The 16,852-nt window shown below is 43.6% G+C and overlaps 1 protein-coding gene across 2 annotated transcripts in view; it reads right to left on the bottom strand.

The window, feature by feature from the left end:
- ATP9B (ATPase phospholipid transporting 9B (putative)) overlaps positions 1-16,852 on the bottom strand; it is a 150,298-nt gene that overhangs the window by 67,072 nt on the left and 66,374 nt on the right. For both annotated transcript variants that reach the window (NM_001080255.1, XM_059880790.1), the window contains 2 exon segments: positions 5,480-5,556; positions 11,758-11,833. In NM_001080255.1, coding sequence (NP_001073724.1) covers positions 5,480-5,556; positions 11,758-11,833 — 153 coding nt within the window.

A 16,852-nucleotide genomic window follows, 5' to 3' on the forward strand; every position in this document is an offset into this window, starting at 1 on the left:
AATATTACTGTAAAAGTAACTGCTTTATAACATAATCTTTTGATTTGTTCCAAGTTTTAAAACAGAATTTTTGAATTTTGTGTGGACACCAATCCCTGCTTCTCATTTGCCTCAATGAGCACTACAAGGGGAACATTCTGACTCTGAGAAGGAGCTCTAACAATTTCTCTTTTAGAACTTTCCTCCACTCTTAATTACATTTTAGGATTTATTCTTAATCCCCACGTCTGAATAAAACATGCTGCATTTTAAACAGTATTTTAATAAGCTCCTGCAATAAGGGTAAAACAGTATTTCTGATTATAAAATTATCAAGTTGGATTTATAGAACCAATTTCAAGGCCATTCTAGAAGGATGAATTTAAGCCGGATGTCTGCGAGTCATGGAATTCAGTTACAGCCGATAAATCTACGCAGGATCCTCACTTATCTGACTGTGGTATCCACTCGGGGCAGTGGCTCTCCGTCTCTGGTGTGTGTCAGAGACCCCAGAGGTTTGGGCTGGGGAAGTCTGGGGGTCGGGGGGACTTCAGCCGGATCAGTCCCTGGATGGGAAGCTGATGTCACCAACCCAGGGCCAGTAAGGCAGGAGGCTGAGCCCCGGAAGGTGCAAGGCTCCCTGCTGTATAAAAGGACACCCTTGGGATAAAACCCCATGATATCTGCCGCCACAGAGCGAAGAACCCAGTGGGCACCTCTGTGAAACCTAGTTCAGGTCCATTGGTGACTGCACTCCTCTCCTCCTTTGCTGTCTGAAGTTGTCTTTAAAAAAGCAGCTGGAGAACAAAACGGACAAGATGAAGACAAAAAGGAGAGTGGCTCCCACAAGGCTTTGGACGCTAGCTGAGTATGTAACTTTTAAAGTATAGTTTATGAAATAACCAGTACTAAACAGCCAAACGATCTAACATGCGTCTTGGAGGGTATTTTACACAGCACACAGGGTGGTCCAGAAGAAGCGTATCCTCAAAGGGGCAGTGATCCTCACACTTCGAGGGCTGCAGAGAGTGCCTGGGGGTACTGCCAGAGGACTCAGGGCTCCCCAAAGATGGACACCTGTGCCGTGTGCAGAAGCCTGGAAGGAGGGCCCTGTGAGTGGGCGTGGGTACTGAGAGTGATGATGTACAGGGCCATAACCCACAGGGCCGCAGGGCACTGACCTCGCTGCCTGCTGGGGTCGGTGGGCAGCTACTGTCTCTGATATGGGAAGCTGTCACCCCTCTATTCCTCAGGTGCTCCCACCTGACAACCTAAAACTGTGGACCAGACCATTCTCCACTTCTGCTCTGGGGCTCTTGACCATCAGCTTGAGAAGACCACATACTCGCTACTGGCTCCACCAGAGCTCTAAGATGCAGCTGGGGTTCAGTAATTTAGGGACCTGAATGGTTGAGCAATAATCTCAATGCTTTTAGTCTCGTACGCTTATCCCGTTGTGCATCAATTTCACTACATCAATTATCATCACTAACTTCCCACTAACAGTGCTTTAACTGCAGTGGTTTTCATCCTAGGAACTCAGAGCAGTTAACATTTACATGAGCCTTCTGTATTCACAATAATGGAGGTAGGAAACAAACAAAATATGGAGTAATGGGCGGGGGGGAGATCGGGGAAATACTGGGTGATTAGTTGATGACTGTGAATCTTTGTTTTGATTTTTATTATTTTTTACTGAGGTACAGCTGACTTACCGTGCTGTGTTAGGCTAGGTCTTCAGCACAGTGATTCAGTTATAGATCTATATATGTAGTCTTTTTCGGGTTCTTACAAAGTAAGGTTCTTATACAATATTGAATGGAGTTCCCTGTGCTATCTGGTAGGTCCCTGTTGGTGACATATAGTGGTGTGTGTATGTTAATCCCAACCTCCTCTTTTATCCCTCACCCCCCTCATTCCCCTTTTGTAACCATAACTTTGTTTTCTGTGTCTGTGAGTGTAAATATTTTTTACAAAATCAAAGAAGCCAGGCCATATTTTAGATGGTAACTGTTCTCCATACTACAGTATATAATTTCTCATTAAGAAATTGTTTGTATATTTAAATTACTAATCAGATGCCTACAAAACTCTTCCAAAACATATTTTTCCTCTGTGTAAACTAAGACTGTCTCTTCTTTTATTGGAAGCATCAATAGTCTTGTGATATTTTCTCACCAGAAACAAAATCAACACAATCTTTTCCCCACGGAGGCACCGGTTAGCTTTCACCCCCACAGCTCCTCCGGCGCTTTGGGCCCTGCCTAGAAGCCTGCCCTGTCTTTCCCGCTCCCCCTCGGCCGAGCGCTCCCGGCCACCCCGCACCCACAGGGGTCTGTGCAGGATGTTCACTCTCCACTCCTTCGCCTGCCGGCCCTTCAGCTTCTCATCCCCAGGGCGTCCATGGCACCGACCTGCCGTGGCCTGCCCAGCTCCAGAAACGCCTTCCTCTCCCCTCTCCTCCGCCTCAGCCCTTCACGACCGGCACCTGTAGGCTCTATGAGGTTCCTCACTTCTCTTTCCAGCTCTGTGTGAAAGGCCTGGAAGCTCGCCGTAACCACACTGTGGGTGGGCAGCAGTGCACGGCATTAAACATCCCCAATTCTCCCTCTCCCAAGGCTGGGGCAGGCCGCAGGGCCCCGGTCACTCCCGTGCTCGGGCCAAGGGAACACGGCTGCACTGCTGACCAGCCGGACAGGATGCAGTGTGCAACCTGCCATGCCAGCTTTTTATCCCCGAGGTCACCGAGGTGTGTTTCCAGGACAGGCCCATGAGGGGCCGCGCCGAGCAGAGCACCTGCCCACGCGTCAGACGTGTACACAGCAGAGAGGAAACGTCTTCCACTTGACACTCCATCCCTCAATGTCCCCACAGACACTCACTCACAGGGCAGCTCTCAGAGTGGATGGTTAAGAACAGTGTGGCTTCCCTGAAGAAGTCCGATGAAAGTCAAAGCATTTTAAAGGTTAGTTTTTGTTTCCTCTAGGTTTCTGTGAAATCCAGAAATAAGCTGGTTTAGGAAGCTACTGAGATGCAGTTTGCAGATAATAATGTCTTACAAATACTGAACATTTCTTCCCTTCTCTGTTTAAGACTCAAACACTACACATTCTTTTCATTCGACACACATCAACTCACCCTAAATAAATAGCATCAGCTACTTTTGCTCACTGTAGCATGCTTATAACATTTTCCTGATTTTTATTCTTATAAATCTAGCATTTAACACTTAGAAAGATTTAATGACCTATGCACATTGGGAGATTTTATTTCTCTCCTAAGATGATTCCTTGATTTATAAGACTGTTTCCATGTCAAGCTGGTGCTCCACCACCCAGAGTGTCTTTCGGGAGAAGCAGCCCCATGCGGACAAGGCAGGTCCCGCTCTGCGGCCCACTGGCTCTGTCTGCTTGGGGGCCACTGTGCAGGCTCCCGACACCACACGCACAGCCTGTGATCAGCTGGGAGCATCACGAGGGCCTCCCACCAGGACTGCAGCAAACGCTGGCCAAGCCCCAGGAAGGCGCGGCCACAGAAGGGACAAGTCCGCTCCCTGTGTGAGGCCGACAAGTGCCTGAGCAAGGGTCCGAGTGCAATCCTGCAGAATCTAGACGCTTTTCCTAACCCAAGGACACTGAGAAGGCTGTCTAAAACCAGGAGGAGGAGGAGAGGAGGAGCAGAGGAGGGGGGAGGCAGACACGAGGCCTGACAGGGCTGGAGCTGTTGGGGGTGTGTCCTGACTGGCAGTGGGGCTTGGGCACTCATTTCGATTTAACATTTCACCTCGTAGAAAACTAATAAGGAGAGGCAACATCTGCCGAGTGCCTGGAAGCAAACAGCTGGTCAGTGGCAACATCCAGAGCCTAGCCCAGGCCTCCAGGGTCAGAGTTCTTAACTGCATCCTAAACCCAGGAAAGGTCACTGGCACGCAAGGAACAGCTCACTGAGCCAACACCAAAGGTGACCTGAGAAAAGAAGTGACCGTGGGCAGACAGTGAGAGTGGCAGAGGTGAGCTGCACTGAGGCTAAGGGGGAACTAAAAAGCTGGATTAAAGAGGTTCAGGACTTTAAAGTTAATATTTACAACTAAATTTATCCTCAAATAGCATCATAAGTGTAAAAGTAAAATGATTGAGGAAAAAACCCTAGAAATCATACATGCATTATTAGACACCCTAGTTTCGCCTACTGAAGAAAAGAAAAACACCATACTTGCTGGAAAACACACATTAACTATGTATGTGATGACAACTCTTGTCATTAGTATAATAACTTATTTTTAAATAATTTAACTCTATTGCAGAATTATTGACATATATCTGATTTGCTCAAATTAAGGCAAAGTTTATAAAACTTGGTTTATATAAATCAATGAGATTTATTTCTCCCCATTATCAAAATCAGAATTTCTACTAAAACAACAGTAGCACAACCTTTTTCTTTGACTTCTCTAAACATGCGCCAGGCAGACACCTGGAGCCCTAACAGACACAGAGACATGAGCGCCATCAACCTCACTGGTGACTACTGCTCTCGGTCATCACCAGAAAGCGGCCCTGCAAATGGCCCTACCATTCAGAGAAACAGGGATGCTTTGCTAGCCTCTGAAGGGTTAACTATTTTTTAAAATACTATTTAGCTGAAAAAATGAGACACATCCTGTCCTAAAAGGTATCTTCTCAAATAATGATTTCATTTCTATTGCTTGGTTATAAAATTTCCTACAGAAGACAAGCTCTTCTGTTAATTACTCACATAGCAGGCACGGCTCCATGAGAGGACTTTTTGTTCTACTCAGATACACACAAATTATATTTCAAAGAAAAATGAGTAAAATGCAGTAAGAAAGAGCTTCTCATTCAGCAGATATTAGCATATATTATGACTTGATACAAAACATGTTACTAACTACTGAGAATTTAGACTTTTTGTTATGATTTAACTTAGATACACAATGACTACATAAATAACAATTTTAGGATTATAATAGGAATATAATTTTAGGAATATAATTTTAGAAATATAATCTAGCAGTCTTTAAAACTAAAATCTAGTTTTCAACATGCTTCTTCTGAAATGGAAATAACTTAAAATTACCTTAACAATACACTATCAAGTTAAATACCATAAAAACATTAATACAGATTCATTTTAAAAGTGAACCATCAACATAAAAATAGAGTGCAAATTATAAAATAAATAGATTGAGGAGAAATTAAAAGACCCATAATTAACTGTTAAATTATGGGCAAATTATATATACAACAATGAAAATTTAAGAGACATATAAAACTCTGATTAAGCAAAGAAAAATAGTTCTGAAAATTCTTCCAGACAAGCTTGCTGTTACACAGAGAATCCACGTCCCAGATCACCGACACAGGAAGCCCTGCTCCTGTGACATGCATGAAGCTAACACGACCGAGCTGCCTGGAGCCTGTCCTCTCCCAGGGAAAGCGGAGGCCGCTCACTAAAGCAGTCAGTGCTCCACCTAACCTACCTTGTTTTTTGGATTTGATGTGTTCATGACACTTCTAGTCTCTTTTCCAGTATAGATGACCACACCTATTACAGTACCTGCAAAACACAAAAGTGGCCCTTACAGAGAAACTTAAATGTAAGCACAGAGGTAACACCTCCAATTTAATCATTTTGATTGAAAATATTAATGTACCATTTGATTCTATACATATTTATCTAATAGCATATTTAATTTTGGTAGCTCATAAAATCTAATCTTAACTTTAAAAACAGGCTTTGAAAAACTCAACTGATGTCTCACGCAATGAAATGCACGAATACTCTCTTGGTAACAACAGAAAGTGTGACAACAGAAGTTGTTCGTTCACTAATGCCTACTAAAATGGTAACTTGAACACTGGAGTTACATTGAGAGAGCCTACATTAAACTGATCAAACTTGTGACCACAAACAACACGGTACCAGGTGAGCCATTTCCGCTGAACAGGTATCTGAGAGCATCTTTCCACTGTAAAGATTCAGGACAACCAGGTACAAGAAACTTCTGTGGACATTTCAGCATGCAGACAATGAAAACAGTAAGAGAAATACTATAAAGACAGTATTTGCTTTGGAATTTGTGTGTCTCTTTTACTCACATCTCCTGAAAGTTTGGTTTTCTAATCATACATGTCAGAAAGAAATTGTTAACTTTGTGCTCTATCAAACTTAAGATAAAAGAATAATAAAATACCCCAAGAATGACCTATAGATTACAAACGCTCAGATCAGAGGTACTCATTTCTGAAATATCAACTTAAAAGCCATGGGGATGTCCCTGGTGGTCTGGTGGTTGAGAATCTGCCTTGCAGTGCAGGGGACACAGGTTTGGTCCCTGCTTGGGGAACTAAGATCTCACACGCTGCAGGGCAATCACAGAGCATGAGTGAAAGTCACTCAGTCGTGTCCGACTCTGACCCTACGGGCCATGGAATTCTCCAGGCCAGAATACCGGAGTGGGCAGCCTTTCCCTTCTCCAGGGGATCTTCCCCAAAATGCAAGCAAAATCCTGTGGGCCGAAATTAAGGCCTGAGGCAGCCAAATAAAAAAGTGAAAATACCTAAAAATAAAAACATGGAAGTCTGTTTTGTGAACTGCTGCTATGAGTAATTTATATTCGTAACTTTCACAAAATTTGAAGGTGAGAAATATAATTGAGGTGAGAAAGACAATGCCTGTACTACTGACTGAAGTCAACCAGTGCACAACTAACCATGTAATTATATGAGCCTCCACTGTCTCTTTACTGTGGAGTGTGGAATATGGGGCGCTGAGGCAGGACCTGTGGGGCAGATGTGGCCATGGCGATCTTGGGTCCACGGGAGCAGGACGGCTGCTGTCACTCATCCCTCCACAGATCAGATGAGATCAGATCAGTCGTCAGTCGTGTCCGACTCTTTGCGACCCCATGAATCGCAGCACGCCAGGCCTCCCTGTCCATCACCAACTCCCAGAGTTCACTCAGACTCACGTCCATCGAGTCAGTGATGCCATCCAGCCATCTCATCCTCTGTCATCTCCTTCTCCTCCTGCCCCCAATCCCTCCCAGCATCAGAGTCTTTTCCAATGAGTCAACTCTTTGCATGAGGTGGCCAAAGTACTGGAGTTTCAGCTTTAGCATCATTCCTTCCAAAGAAATCCCAGGGCTGATCTCCTTCAGAATGGACTGGTTGGATCTCCTGGCAGTCCAAGGGACTCTCAAGAGTCTTCTCCAACACCACAGTTCAAAAGCATCAATTCTTCGGCACTCAGCTTTCTTCACAGTCCAACTCTAACATCCATATATGACCACAGGAAAAACCATAGCCTTGATTAGACGGACCTTTGTTGACAAAGTAATGTCTCTGCTTTTGAATATGCTATCTAGGTTGGTCATAATTTTCCTTCCAAGGAGTAAGTTAATTTCATGGCTGCAGTCACCATCTGTAGTGATTTTGGAGCCCAGAAAAATAAAGTCTGACACTGTTTCCACTGTTTCCCCATCTATTTCCCATGAAGTGATGGCACCAGATGCCATGATCTTCGTTTTCTGAATGTTGAGCTTTAAGCCAATTTTTTCACTCTCCACTTTCACTTTCATCAAGAGGCTTTTTAGTTCCTCCTCACTTTCTGCCATAAGGGTGGTGTCATCTGCATATCTGAAGTTATCGATATTTCTCCTGGCAATCTTGATTCCATCCCTGCACAGAACCCCGGAAAAGCAGAAGATGCTAGGTACCTGCTCAGCGTGACATCCTCCGAGGTCACGTCTGCTTCTTCTTAGAAGCATGCCTTTGTTCCCTTTTTAATTGAAAGCCTCTGGTGAAGCCAGGAGGCTTGCATTTACTGTGGTCTTGAGCCCCGTGTGACTGTGGGCTCCCACTCTGCCAATGGCAGACACACAGAGTGACCGGTGAGACCTGCACGGAGTCAGGGCTCCACCAACGGGCACATCAGAGGAGGAGCAAGACCACAGGAGGTGAGGGGGAGCAACAACGCCCCTCAAGACCCAAGTCTGAATCACGAGCTGCAGGCTGGTACCTGTTCTCTGCCCCTAGTTACTACCTCTCGAACTCCATCCTGCTTTTCTGTCTGTGCCCTCCGGTCCAGTCTCTAGGGACACCCGAGGGGAAGGGGTTCCCCTGCTGTCTGACATCTGATACTAAACTTTCTCCAGAGCAAGAGTGTTGCAAACTACATGGTACAGGTTCTATTTTTAAATTTCTAAGTGGTCATGAGGACTAGTTTTGTAAAATACTATATCAATAAATTATTGAGAAACAAATAAAAATCTTTGAGACAATATATGTCCCAATTTTCTTAACATTAAATTACTTCGTTAAATTCTTACATAAGTTTTCAAATATTTACTCTCACTACTGTATTTATCACGATCAGCCTGGACCCCGTCTGGGCACACATGCCCAGCAGTCCTGCTCTGGGGCTCAGCCTGGACCCCGTCTGGGCACACACGCCCAGCAGTCCTGCTCTGGGGCTCAGCCTGGACCCCGTCTGGCACACAAGTCCAGCGGTCCTGCTCTTGAGGACTCTTTCTTGTTTCCAGGCTCAGCCACTTATGATCGCATGCTGACATCCACCTGTCACTGAAACATGGTGGGTTCCTGGCTCTCTGAACCAACAAGGGGAAGGAACACAGCCCCGTGGGAGTCCATGTGTCCCTCTCTGGTGCCCTCAGTCCTTGTGTCTGTCTGTCAACTTTAGTCCTTGCTCCCAGACGTTCAGTTCCTACAAGGAAGGAAGACCTGAGTTTACTCCACCAGGAAGCAACTTGAATTCAATTGATACTTTTTTCTTTTTTAATTTTTATTGGGGTATAGATGATTTACAATGTTAGGGTTAGTTTCAAATGAACAGTAAAGTGAATCTGTTATACATATATTGATAAATAAAATGATAAATAATAAGATAAAACTTATCTACTCTTTTTTAGATTCTTTTCCTGTACAAGCCATTACAGAGTATTGAGTAGCATTCCCTGTGCTATGCAGTAGGTCCTTACTAGTTATCCATTTTATGTATAGTAGTGACACATAACCTTTGAAGAATAAGATTTTTAAAAATTCTGGTCTTTCCTTCTCAATTTGTAATCAAGTGAAAGAAGACAAGAGTTCCTATAATATTTCTGGAAGTCCAAAGTATTTTAAGCATACTTCAGTATATAGGAGTTAAGTAATATAAAATAAAAATTATTCACATTAATAAGGCTTTTAAATAGTTAAGCATGTGTTAAAAGATTTCAAATTCATGAAAAAAGTTTGCATTTAAAAAATGCCTAAATAGAAATTAAAATTAAATGTGCTTTATTTAAACTTTTGGGATGGATGGTTTTAAACAACCTAAACAGTCTCTCAGAAGAAAAAACACTCCAGCAACTGTATTCTGTACCTTAATAAGAAAGGGCTACCTATGCAGTAATTGCAGTAGTATGCACACACACATACCTACGGTTCACAACTGGGAGCTATAGCCCCTGCCAAGGTCAGGCTGGGAGTGAGGTCAGGAGAGAAACTGTGTGCACAGGGAATTATCTGGGGCCCACAAGCCCAGTTCTTTGAGAAGGACACAAGTCACTAGGACTGCGGACCAGTCGGAACAGTCTAACGTGCAGGAACAAAGATGAAATGGACTTATAGACAAAGAGAATCTTCAAATATCTTTATGAGTAAACCCAATCTTGATCCTTTATAAGAATACATATCAACATAATGAAAAAAAAAATAGCACACAACAGCTAGATGCAGGAAACGTAAAGTCTGTGACCAGGTACCTAATTGTGGATGCTGTGGTGTTTCCCATAGGCTGTGACATGCTAAGTGCTGAAGGTGAAGGCCTGGACTCCAAGCCTGGCCCAGCTGCACACAGCCTGGGGACGTGACCCTGCTGATAGCGGTGGCATCTGAGCACAGCCCTGCACCTGGGACTCAGGAGGCATCTCTGAGGTCTCTCACCATGTGCAATCCTTACTTCCTCTCTCTTTTCACTAAAAATTCATCATGACAAAAAAATCAATACCTGAAGAGTTGTCTGCTATCACACTTCCTCCCCTCTTCTCTAAAGGGACAGGTGTTCTCCTGCAGGAGCAGCCTGTCACCTGTGTGCACACACATGTGTTCAGACACACACAGAATGCCCTGCTCCGCGTGCTGGGCACACGGGCCTGGACCACTGTCTTCAGCCTGCGGTGCCCTTGGCATGAGGCCTCCACCTGGTGGTCAGTGTTGAGCAGTCAGGCTCCAGCCTCTCACTGCATCCTCTCCTTTGGGCGCATCCATCTGTTTTTAAATCTAGTTCACGTGTACCTTTCACAGAGAAGGCTTCCAGACCCTGAGAGGTGAGCTATTCACTTCTTTGTTTTCAGGGCACCCTGCACTCTTCTGAGACACTCAGCAAAGCTCAGGTGATTTGTCTCATTTTCTTTCTTTTCCTTTTGTTTTGGCTGCACCGTGTAGACTGCAAGATCTTAGTTCCCCAACCAGGGATTGAACCTGGGGCCCAGAAGTGAAAGCACTGAGTCCTAACCAGTGGCTACTGCTGCTGCTGCTAAGTCGCTTCAGTTGTGTCCGACTCTGTGCGACCCCATAGATGGCAGCCCACCAGGCTCCCGCGTCCCTGGGATTCTCCAGGCAAGAACACTGGAGTGGGTTGCCATTTCCTTCTCCAATGCATGAAAGTGAAAAGTGAAAGTGAAGTCGCTCAGTTGTGTCCAACCCTTAGGGACCCCATGGACTGCAGCCTACCAGGCTCCTCCATCCATGGGACTTTCCAGGCAAGAGTACTGGAGTGGGGTGCCATTTCCTTCTCCACCTAACCACTGGACTGCCAGGGAACTGCCTTTGTCTCATTTCCTTACTGTCTTTCTTGACATGAGCTCCTGAAGACAGGATCCGTAAGGACTCTGGCAGACACACTGGTCTGGAGCAGAGACCCCACACAAAGCCCCGGGGCAGGGGGCTGCACTAGTGACGGACACCAGGACAGACGGTCCTGCATTCTCCCTGCTAGCACCCTGACACTCCCGGCTGCCGCCTCCTGCTACCACCCACAGGGTCAACCACCTTCTGAAAGGGGGAAGCACTTAGAGTGTCACACCTCTCAGAGAAATCCACTTGATGAAATGCATATGTAAATGCCTTCCTGTCTGACAACTAGCAAAAATATCGGAGTGCGTTGCCATTTGCTCCTCCAGGGGATCTTCCCTGACCTAGGGACTGAACTCACATCTCTTATATCTCCTGCACTGGCAGGTGGATTTTCACTGCTAGCGCCACCGGGGAAGCCCTAAAAATATACCAACATACTCCGATTTCACGTGAAAGAACCTGGACCCTGGCCCTTAAAGGGCTGACCCAATCCACCTTGTCAGGCCCCTGTCTCATCTAACACGTCCCCCCACAGACAACCCACCACATCGACCCCTCGTGCTCTGTTAGATGAGCAGTGTAAGATCCCTCTAAACTCACCAGCTGCCCCCTAGCCCCAGACTGGTTCTGCTGCACCACCTTCTTGAAGGCACAGTGACAAGTCAGAACTGTCTCCCCACAAAGGAGCAGCCTCCGTGTGGCTCAGTTTCTCCTCAAAGTGTGAGGACCGCACAGGGGCCTCAGCCTGGGCTCATCTGAGAGGCAGACTGTCAGGCCGGACCCACGAGGTCCCCCTGTGATGAAAGCACTCTGACACATGCTTGTCTGGAGTCACCTAAACACATAAAGCACCTCCTGCACGTGCGAACTCACACTAAAACCACAACTCCTTTCTCACCTGATGCAACCACAGTGCTTGCCCACAATGTATTTTCTATGCTGAGACTTTCATGAACAGGTGGATCACTGTCTTCCTATTCAGGGAGAGAAAAGAAAGAAAAATGCAAATTAGCAACTTTTTATTACTCATACTTCAGATATCCACAGTGTTAAAACAAGTCCACCAGCTACATTCAACTAACAAGCAGAGAAAAAGCAGTGAAAAAATAGGCAAAAAGACAGGAATTTACACACGCTTCTAAGATGACAATGGAGCAGGAAGCACCAGGAATGACTCCCCACCTGGACAACAACCTCAGGGACAGAATCCATCTGATGTAACTAATTTGGAATCTGGAGCTGGTGAAGGGTGGCAAGTTCCAGAGGCCACACACGTTTCTGGAGCCGCCTGTGGGAGCCAGAGTGGACAAAAGGACCCTGTGCTCCAGGATCAGGAACCTGTACTCTGATGCCATGTTGGGTGACAGAGATGCAGCCAATGAGGCAGGTGGCCGCTGCTGCTACCACTCCCCCACCCAGAGAAGTGATCTCCAGGGCATTTCAAGGACCAGTGCTCTTTTAACCCCTACCATTTTTCTCTTTTTCCCCTTTTGGGAGCCAGATATTAAAGACCAGGACATTCAAAAACAACTGCATATACGGGAAAAAAAACATAAAACAATGGCACATGCCCAAGAAAAGGCTCAGAAAAGACACAAGAAGATATCAAGTTTACGCCTCAGGCTGAGCTGACAATCAAACAACAACAAACAAAAGCAAACACAGAACCCCAGCAAACCCTGATTTTAACTTCCAGGGTTACCACATTATTATATTCAAATGCTTGCTGAACAGCAAAAAGTAACAAGGCATAATAGAAACAGAAAAGCATGCTCCATTCAAAGGAAAAATATAAATCAACAGGAACTATCCCTGAAAAAGACCTGATGGCAGATATACTAGACAAAGACTTTAAAAGAAAACTATTAAAGATGTTTAAAGACAAAGATGTGGAGAATGTCAAGAAAACGAAGTATGAACAAAGCAGAAATGTGAATGAAAAGACAGAAAATCCAAACAGAAACCAAAAGAAATTCAAGAGCTGAAAAGTATGGTGATCAAAATGAAAAATTCACTAAAGGGATTCAAGGCAGTTTGAGCAGACAGAAGGATCACAAGAGACATTATGTATTAATTAAATGTTAAATAAGGCAGAAAGATATGACAATTAAAAACAATTATGTTCCCAATGGGGCTTTCCAGGTGGCGCAGTGGTAAAGAACCTGCCCGCCAATGCAGGAGACATAAGAGACATCGGATGTAACTAATTTGAATGCAGGTCCATTCCCTGGGTCGGGAAGATCCCCTGGAGAGGGCACGGCAACCCACTCCAGTATTCTTGCCTGGAGAATCCCATGGACATAGGAACCTGCCTGGTTACAGTCCATGGGGTAGCAGAGAGTCGGACATGAATGAAGTGACTTAGCACGCATGCATGTTCCTAATGAAAGACAGTTATGAAGCAATTGATAGAATTGAAGGAAGGACAACCCTGATATCAAAACCAGACAAAGAGAATACCTAGAAAAGTAAACTACACATCAATATCTTCTATGAACAATGATACAAAACTCCTACACAAAACATCAGAAAACCAAATTAAGCAGCATATTAAAGGATTATACTTCATGATCAAGTGAGATTTATTCCTGAAATACAAGGATGGTTCAACATGCAAATCAATCAAGAAAATATATCACAATAACAGAATGAAGGAAAAAATACCCAACATGATCACCTCAACTGATGCAGAAAATGCATTTGCCAAAATTCAACGCCCTTTCGTGACAGAAAACATTCAACAAACTAGGAAAAGAAGTCCTTTGGACTGCAAGGAGATCCAACCAGTCCATTCTAAAGGAGATCAACCCTGGGATTTCTTTAGAAGGAATGATGCTAAAGCTGAAACTCCAGTACTTTGGCCACCTCATGAGAAGAGTTGACTCATTGGAAAGATTCTGATGCTGGGAGGGATGGGGAGCAGGAGGAAAAGGGGACAACAGAGGATGAGATGGCTGGATGGCATCACCGACTCGATGGACATGAGTTTGAGTGAACTCCGGGAGTTGGTGATGGACAGGGAGGCCTGGTGTTCTGTGATTCATGGGGTCGCAAAGAGTCGGACACGACTGAGCGACTGAACAAACTAACCTCCTTATATTAAAAGCCATTATGAAAACCCCACTATGTGTATCATATTAAACAGTGAAATACTAAAACCTTTCCTCTGAGATCAGAATGCCCGCTTTCACCACAACTAACTGATATAATACCCAAAGTTTCAGCCAGAGCAACTGTACAAGAAATAGAAGGTACAATTTAGAAAGGAAGATGTAAAAGTATCTGTTTGTTGATGTTATGATCGTATATGCAGAAAATCCTAGAGCTTACAAAAAAACTTCTAGTATCAACTCTTGAAAGAGAGGAGGTGGCCTTCCCATAGTAACTATTTCGTACTTAAATTTTTGACTGAACTGAAATGATCAACTTCTGATTCATTCACAGAGATGGTCTTAGAATCTTAACACTGATAAACACTGATGGAGCGCCAGAAAAAGAGCGATACCCTCCTGCCTCCTCCTACACAGTCTACATGGTGCACCCTTTACCTGTAGGCTAGTGCAGGTGCTTTACCATGGCCCAGCCAAGTACGTGTGGACTAGGACATACCCTGCCGATTGCTGATTCACACAGTTACCATTTAAGGCATAAGACAAATATATAAAATTACTCTCCAGTGTGAATTCTGTATTATTTTTACTGCATCTAGCAATTTCCATATTTAGTTTCCCTTCAGACTGTGAGCAACGTAACTATGGCACTGATTTTGATGTTGTGAACTTCTAGCATAGAACAGGCAGTCACATCTGTCCAGTAAGAGAATAATCTAAGATGAGATAAACATGAACCTCCTCCTCTGGTTTCTAATCCTTGTGATGGAACTAATAATGTGGCAGCAGCATGCTGTTACTCTAAGCCACCCATTTCTTTTAGTAACTTCTTAAGACCACCTGCCCACAGCTGGCCATCAAGTCACCACAAAAGCACAAAAGGGGTACAACTGTATTAGCTTCAAACTCTCCCTATGGTGCCCCTGATATGGAAAGTTAAAAACCATTACTGCATGCGTATCTTTGAGTATAGTATTCCCACCGTGTGAAACTCCAAGACAGACAGGGGCATAAGAAAATGTAACACTGTTATAAAGCTTTCTGAACTGCAATTCTATACAATTTAGCTTTAAAATTTAAGTTGGTTCTCCCATTACTTTTCTAGAACTCTTTAATCACGTGAGTGCTTTTGTCAGTTTCTAACACCATTATGTGCTGAAGAATACACAGTGCCTACGAAGTTTGCTTTCAATTCTGTAACAACAATGATGGACTTTAAACATTAAACATTTTTCTAATATCGAGAAAATTACTGTAAACGATAGTTCTTTACCAATCTCATATAGTACAGAAGACAGACTGGGATGATGGGAAAGAAATTATCTCTAAATAACTTTCTCTCTGGGTTTCCTTCCTCTTAATGTTATATAGTTTGAAAAGATAAAATTTGCCTTGAGGGGGAGAGTGCAAAATGTTACAATTTCAAGCTGTTTTCTCAATAGTGCACCCTATTTAACAAACAATAGGGATATGCTTTTTAAAAGGAGAGTATTTTGATTGAAAAAGACATGAACAATGGTAAGTGTGCTATGGTTTACAAAGGAAATTACAGTAGAAAATGCAGCATAAAAAGATTAAGTGGGAATGTGATGTTAAAGGACCACAGATGCTGTTAATATTTCAAAACTGGCTACAGTTTTAAACTCCAAAGTACAGAGAGAATAGCTATGTCTTTAACAATAAGCAAAATTAGTGATATCAATAATAATAACATGAATCACTTATATAACACAAAATGCCATATATCACATAATTTATGTAACCCTGACATTGTTTCAAGGGAATGGATAGTAATCACAGCATGCATGTGTGCCTTAAACTCTGCATGGGCAGTGACATATACAATGTCTATTGCCACAGGACACCTTAATCAATCTCTGATTCTTATTAAATTACACAGGCTGAGTCAAAAGAAACATATTTTCTCCTTTGTATTGACCCATTACACTATAAAAAAGGAATATAAGCAGATACCACTTTTTAAAATGTTCAGTTGTTATTTTGGTAAACTAAGCTCCAGTTACAAAACAAGTTACACTTAACATGGTTTTTTTCTTTCCTTTTTGAAAAATGCACACAAAAGCAAAGATTTTTCCATCTGAAATGATCTAAAACTCATGTTTGAAATAATTATGAGTGAATAATGAGTGAAATAATAATAATGAGTAAAAAAACTTTGCTAGGAACATCAAATGAAGGCAATGAACTGTATTGATAAGAGCCTGCAGTAATTCACACAAGTTAACAAAAAGATGCAATCAGGGTCTGGACTCTGACACTATCGGTGCATCTGGACCTCTTCCCCACTCACAGGAAAATGCAGTCTTCAGAACTCTCCCACATTTATGCTGCGTATATTAGCAACAGGTGATGCTGTCTGCTCTTAACATTGGCCTGGGCACTCTGGAGAGGCTGTGAGGCCATGAATAAACTGCAGCTACTTTTAGGGCAGCACTTGCGGAAATGAAGTCATAGAGTCATGCCCATCTCCTCCTCCTCAGGTCTACACTCCCACTCTGCTCATTACCCGACACACAATATGCCGTTAGTAAGAAAGAAAGTGAAAGTGAAGTCGCTCAGTTGTGTCTGACTCTTTGCGACCCCATGGACACCAGTCTCCGCCGTCCATGGGGTTTTCTAGGCAAGATTACTGGAGTGAGTTGCCATTTCATGCTTCCTCAAATGATGACAACTGTTCACCAACCCTTGTATGTGACCAAGAGTGAGACAAAGATGGTTGTACTACCAGAAATCTTTAAAAATAATTGCAGGAAGTAAAAATAAACTACAATTGTAAATATTAAAATCCCTTAAGTATTATAAATCATTTGTAGCATCAGTATAAGGTGCTAAATCCAAAAGTTACCAAATCCTAACAATAAT

Source organism: Bos taurus, chromosome 24, assembly GCF_002263795.3.
Source record: "Bos taurus isolate L1 Dominette 01449 registration number 42190680 breed Hereford chromosome 24, ARS-UCD2.0, whole genome shotgun sequence".
NCBI classification, from domain to species: Eukaryota; Metazoa; Chordata; class Mammalia; order Artiodactyla; family Bovidae; genus Bos; species Bos taurus.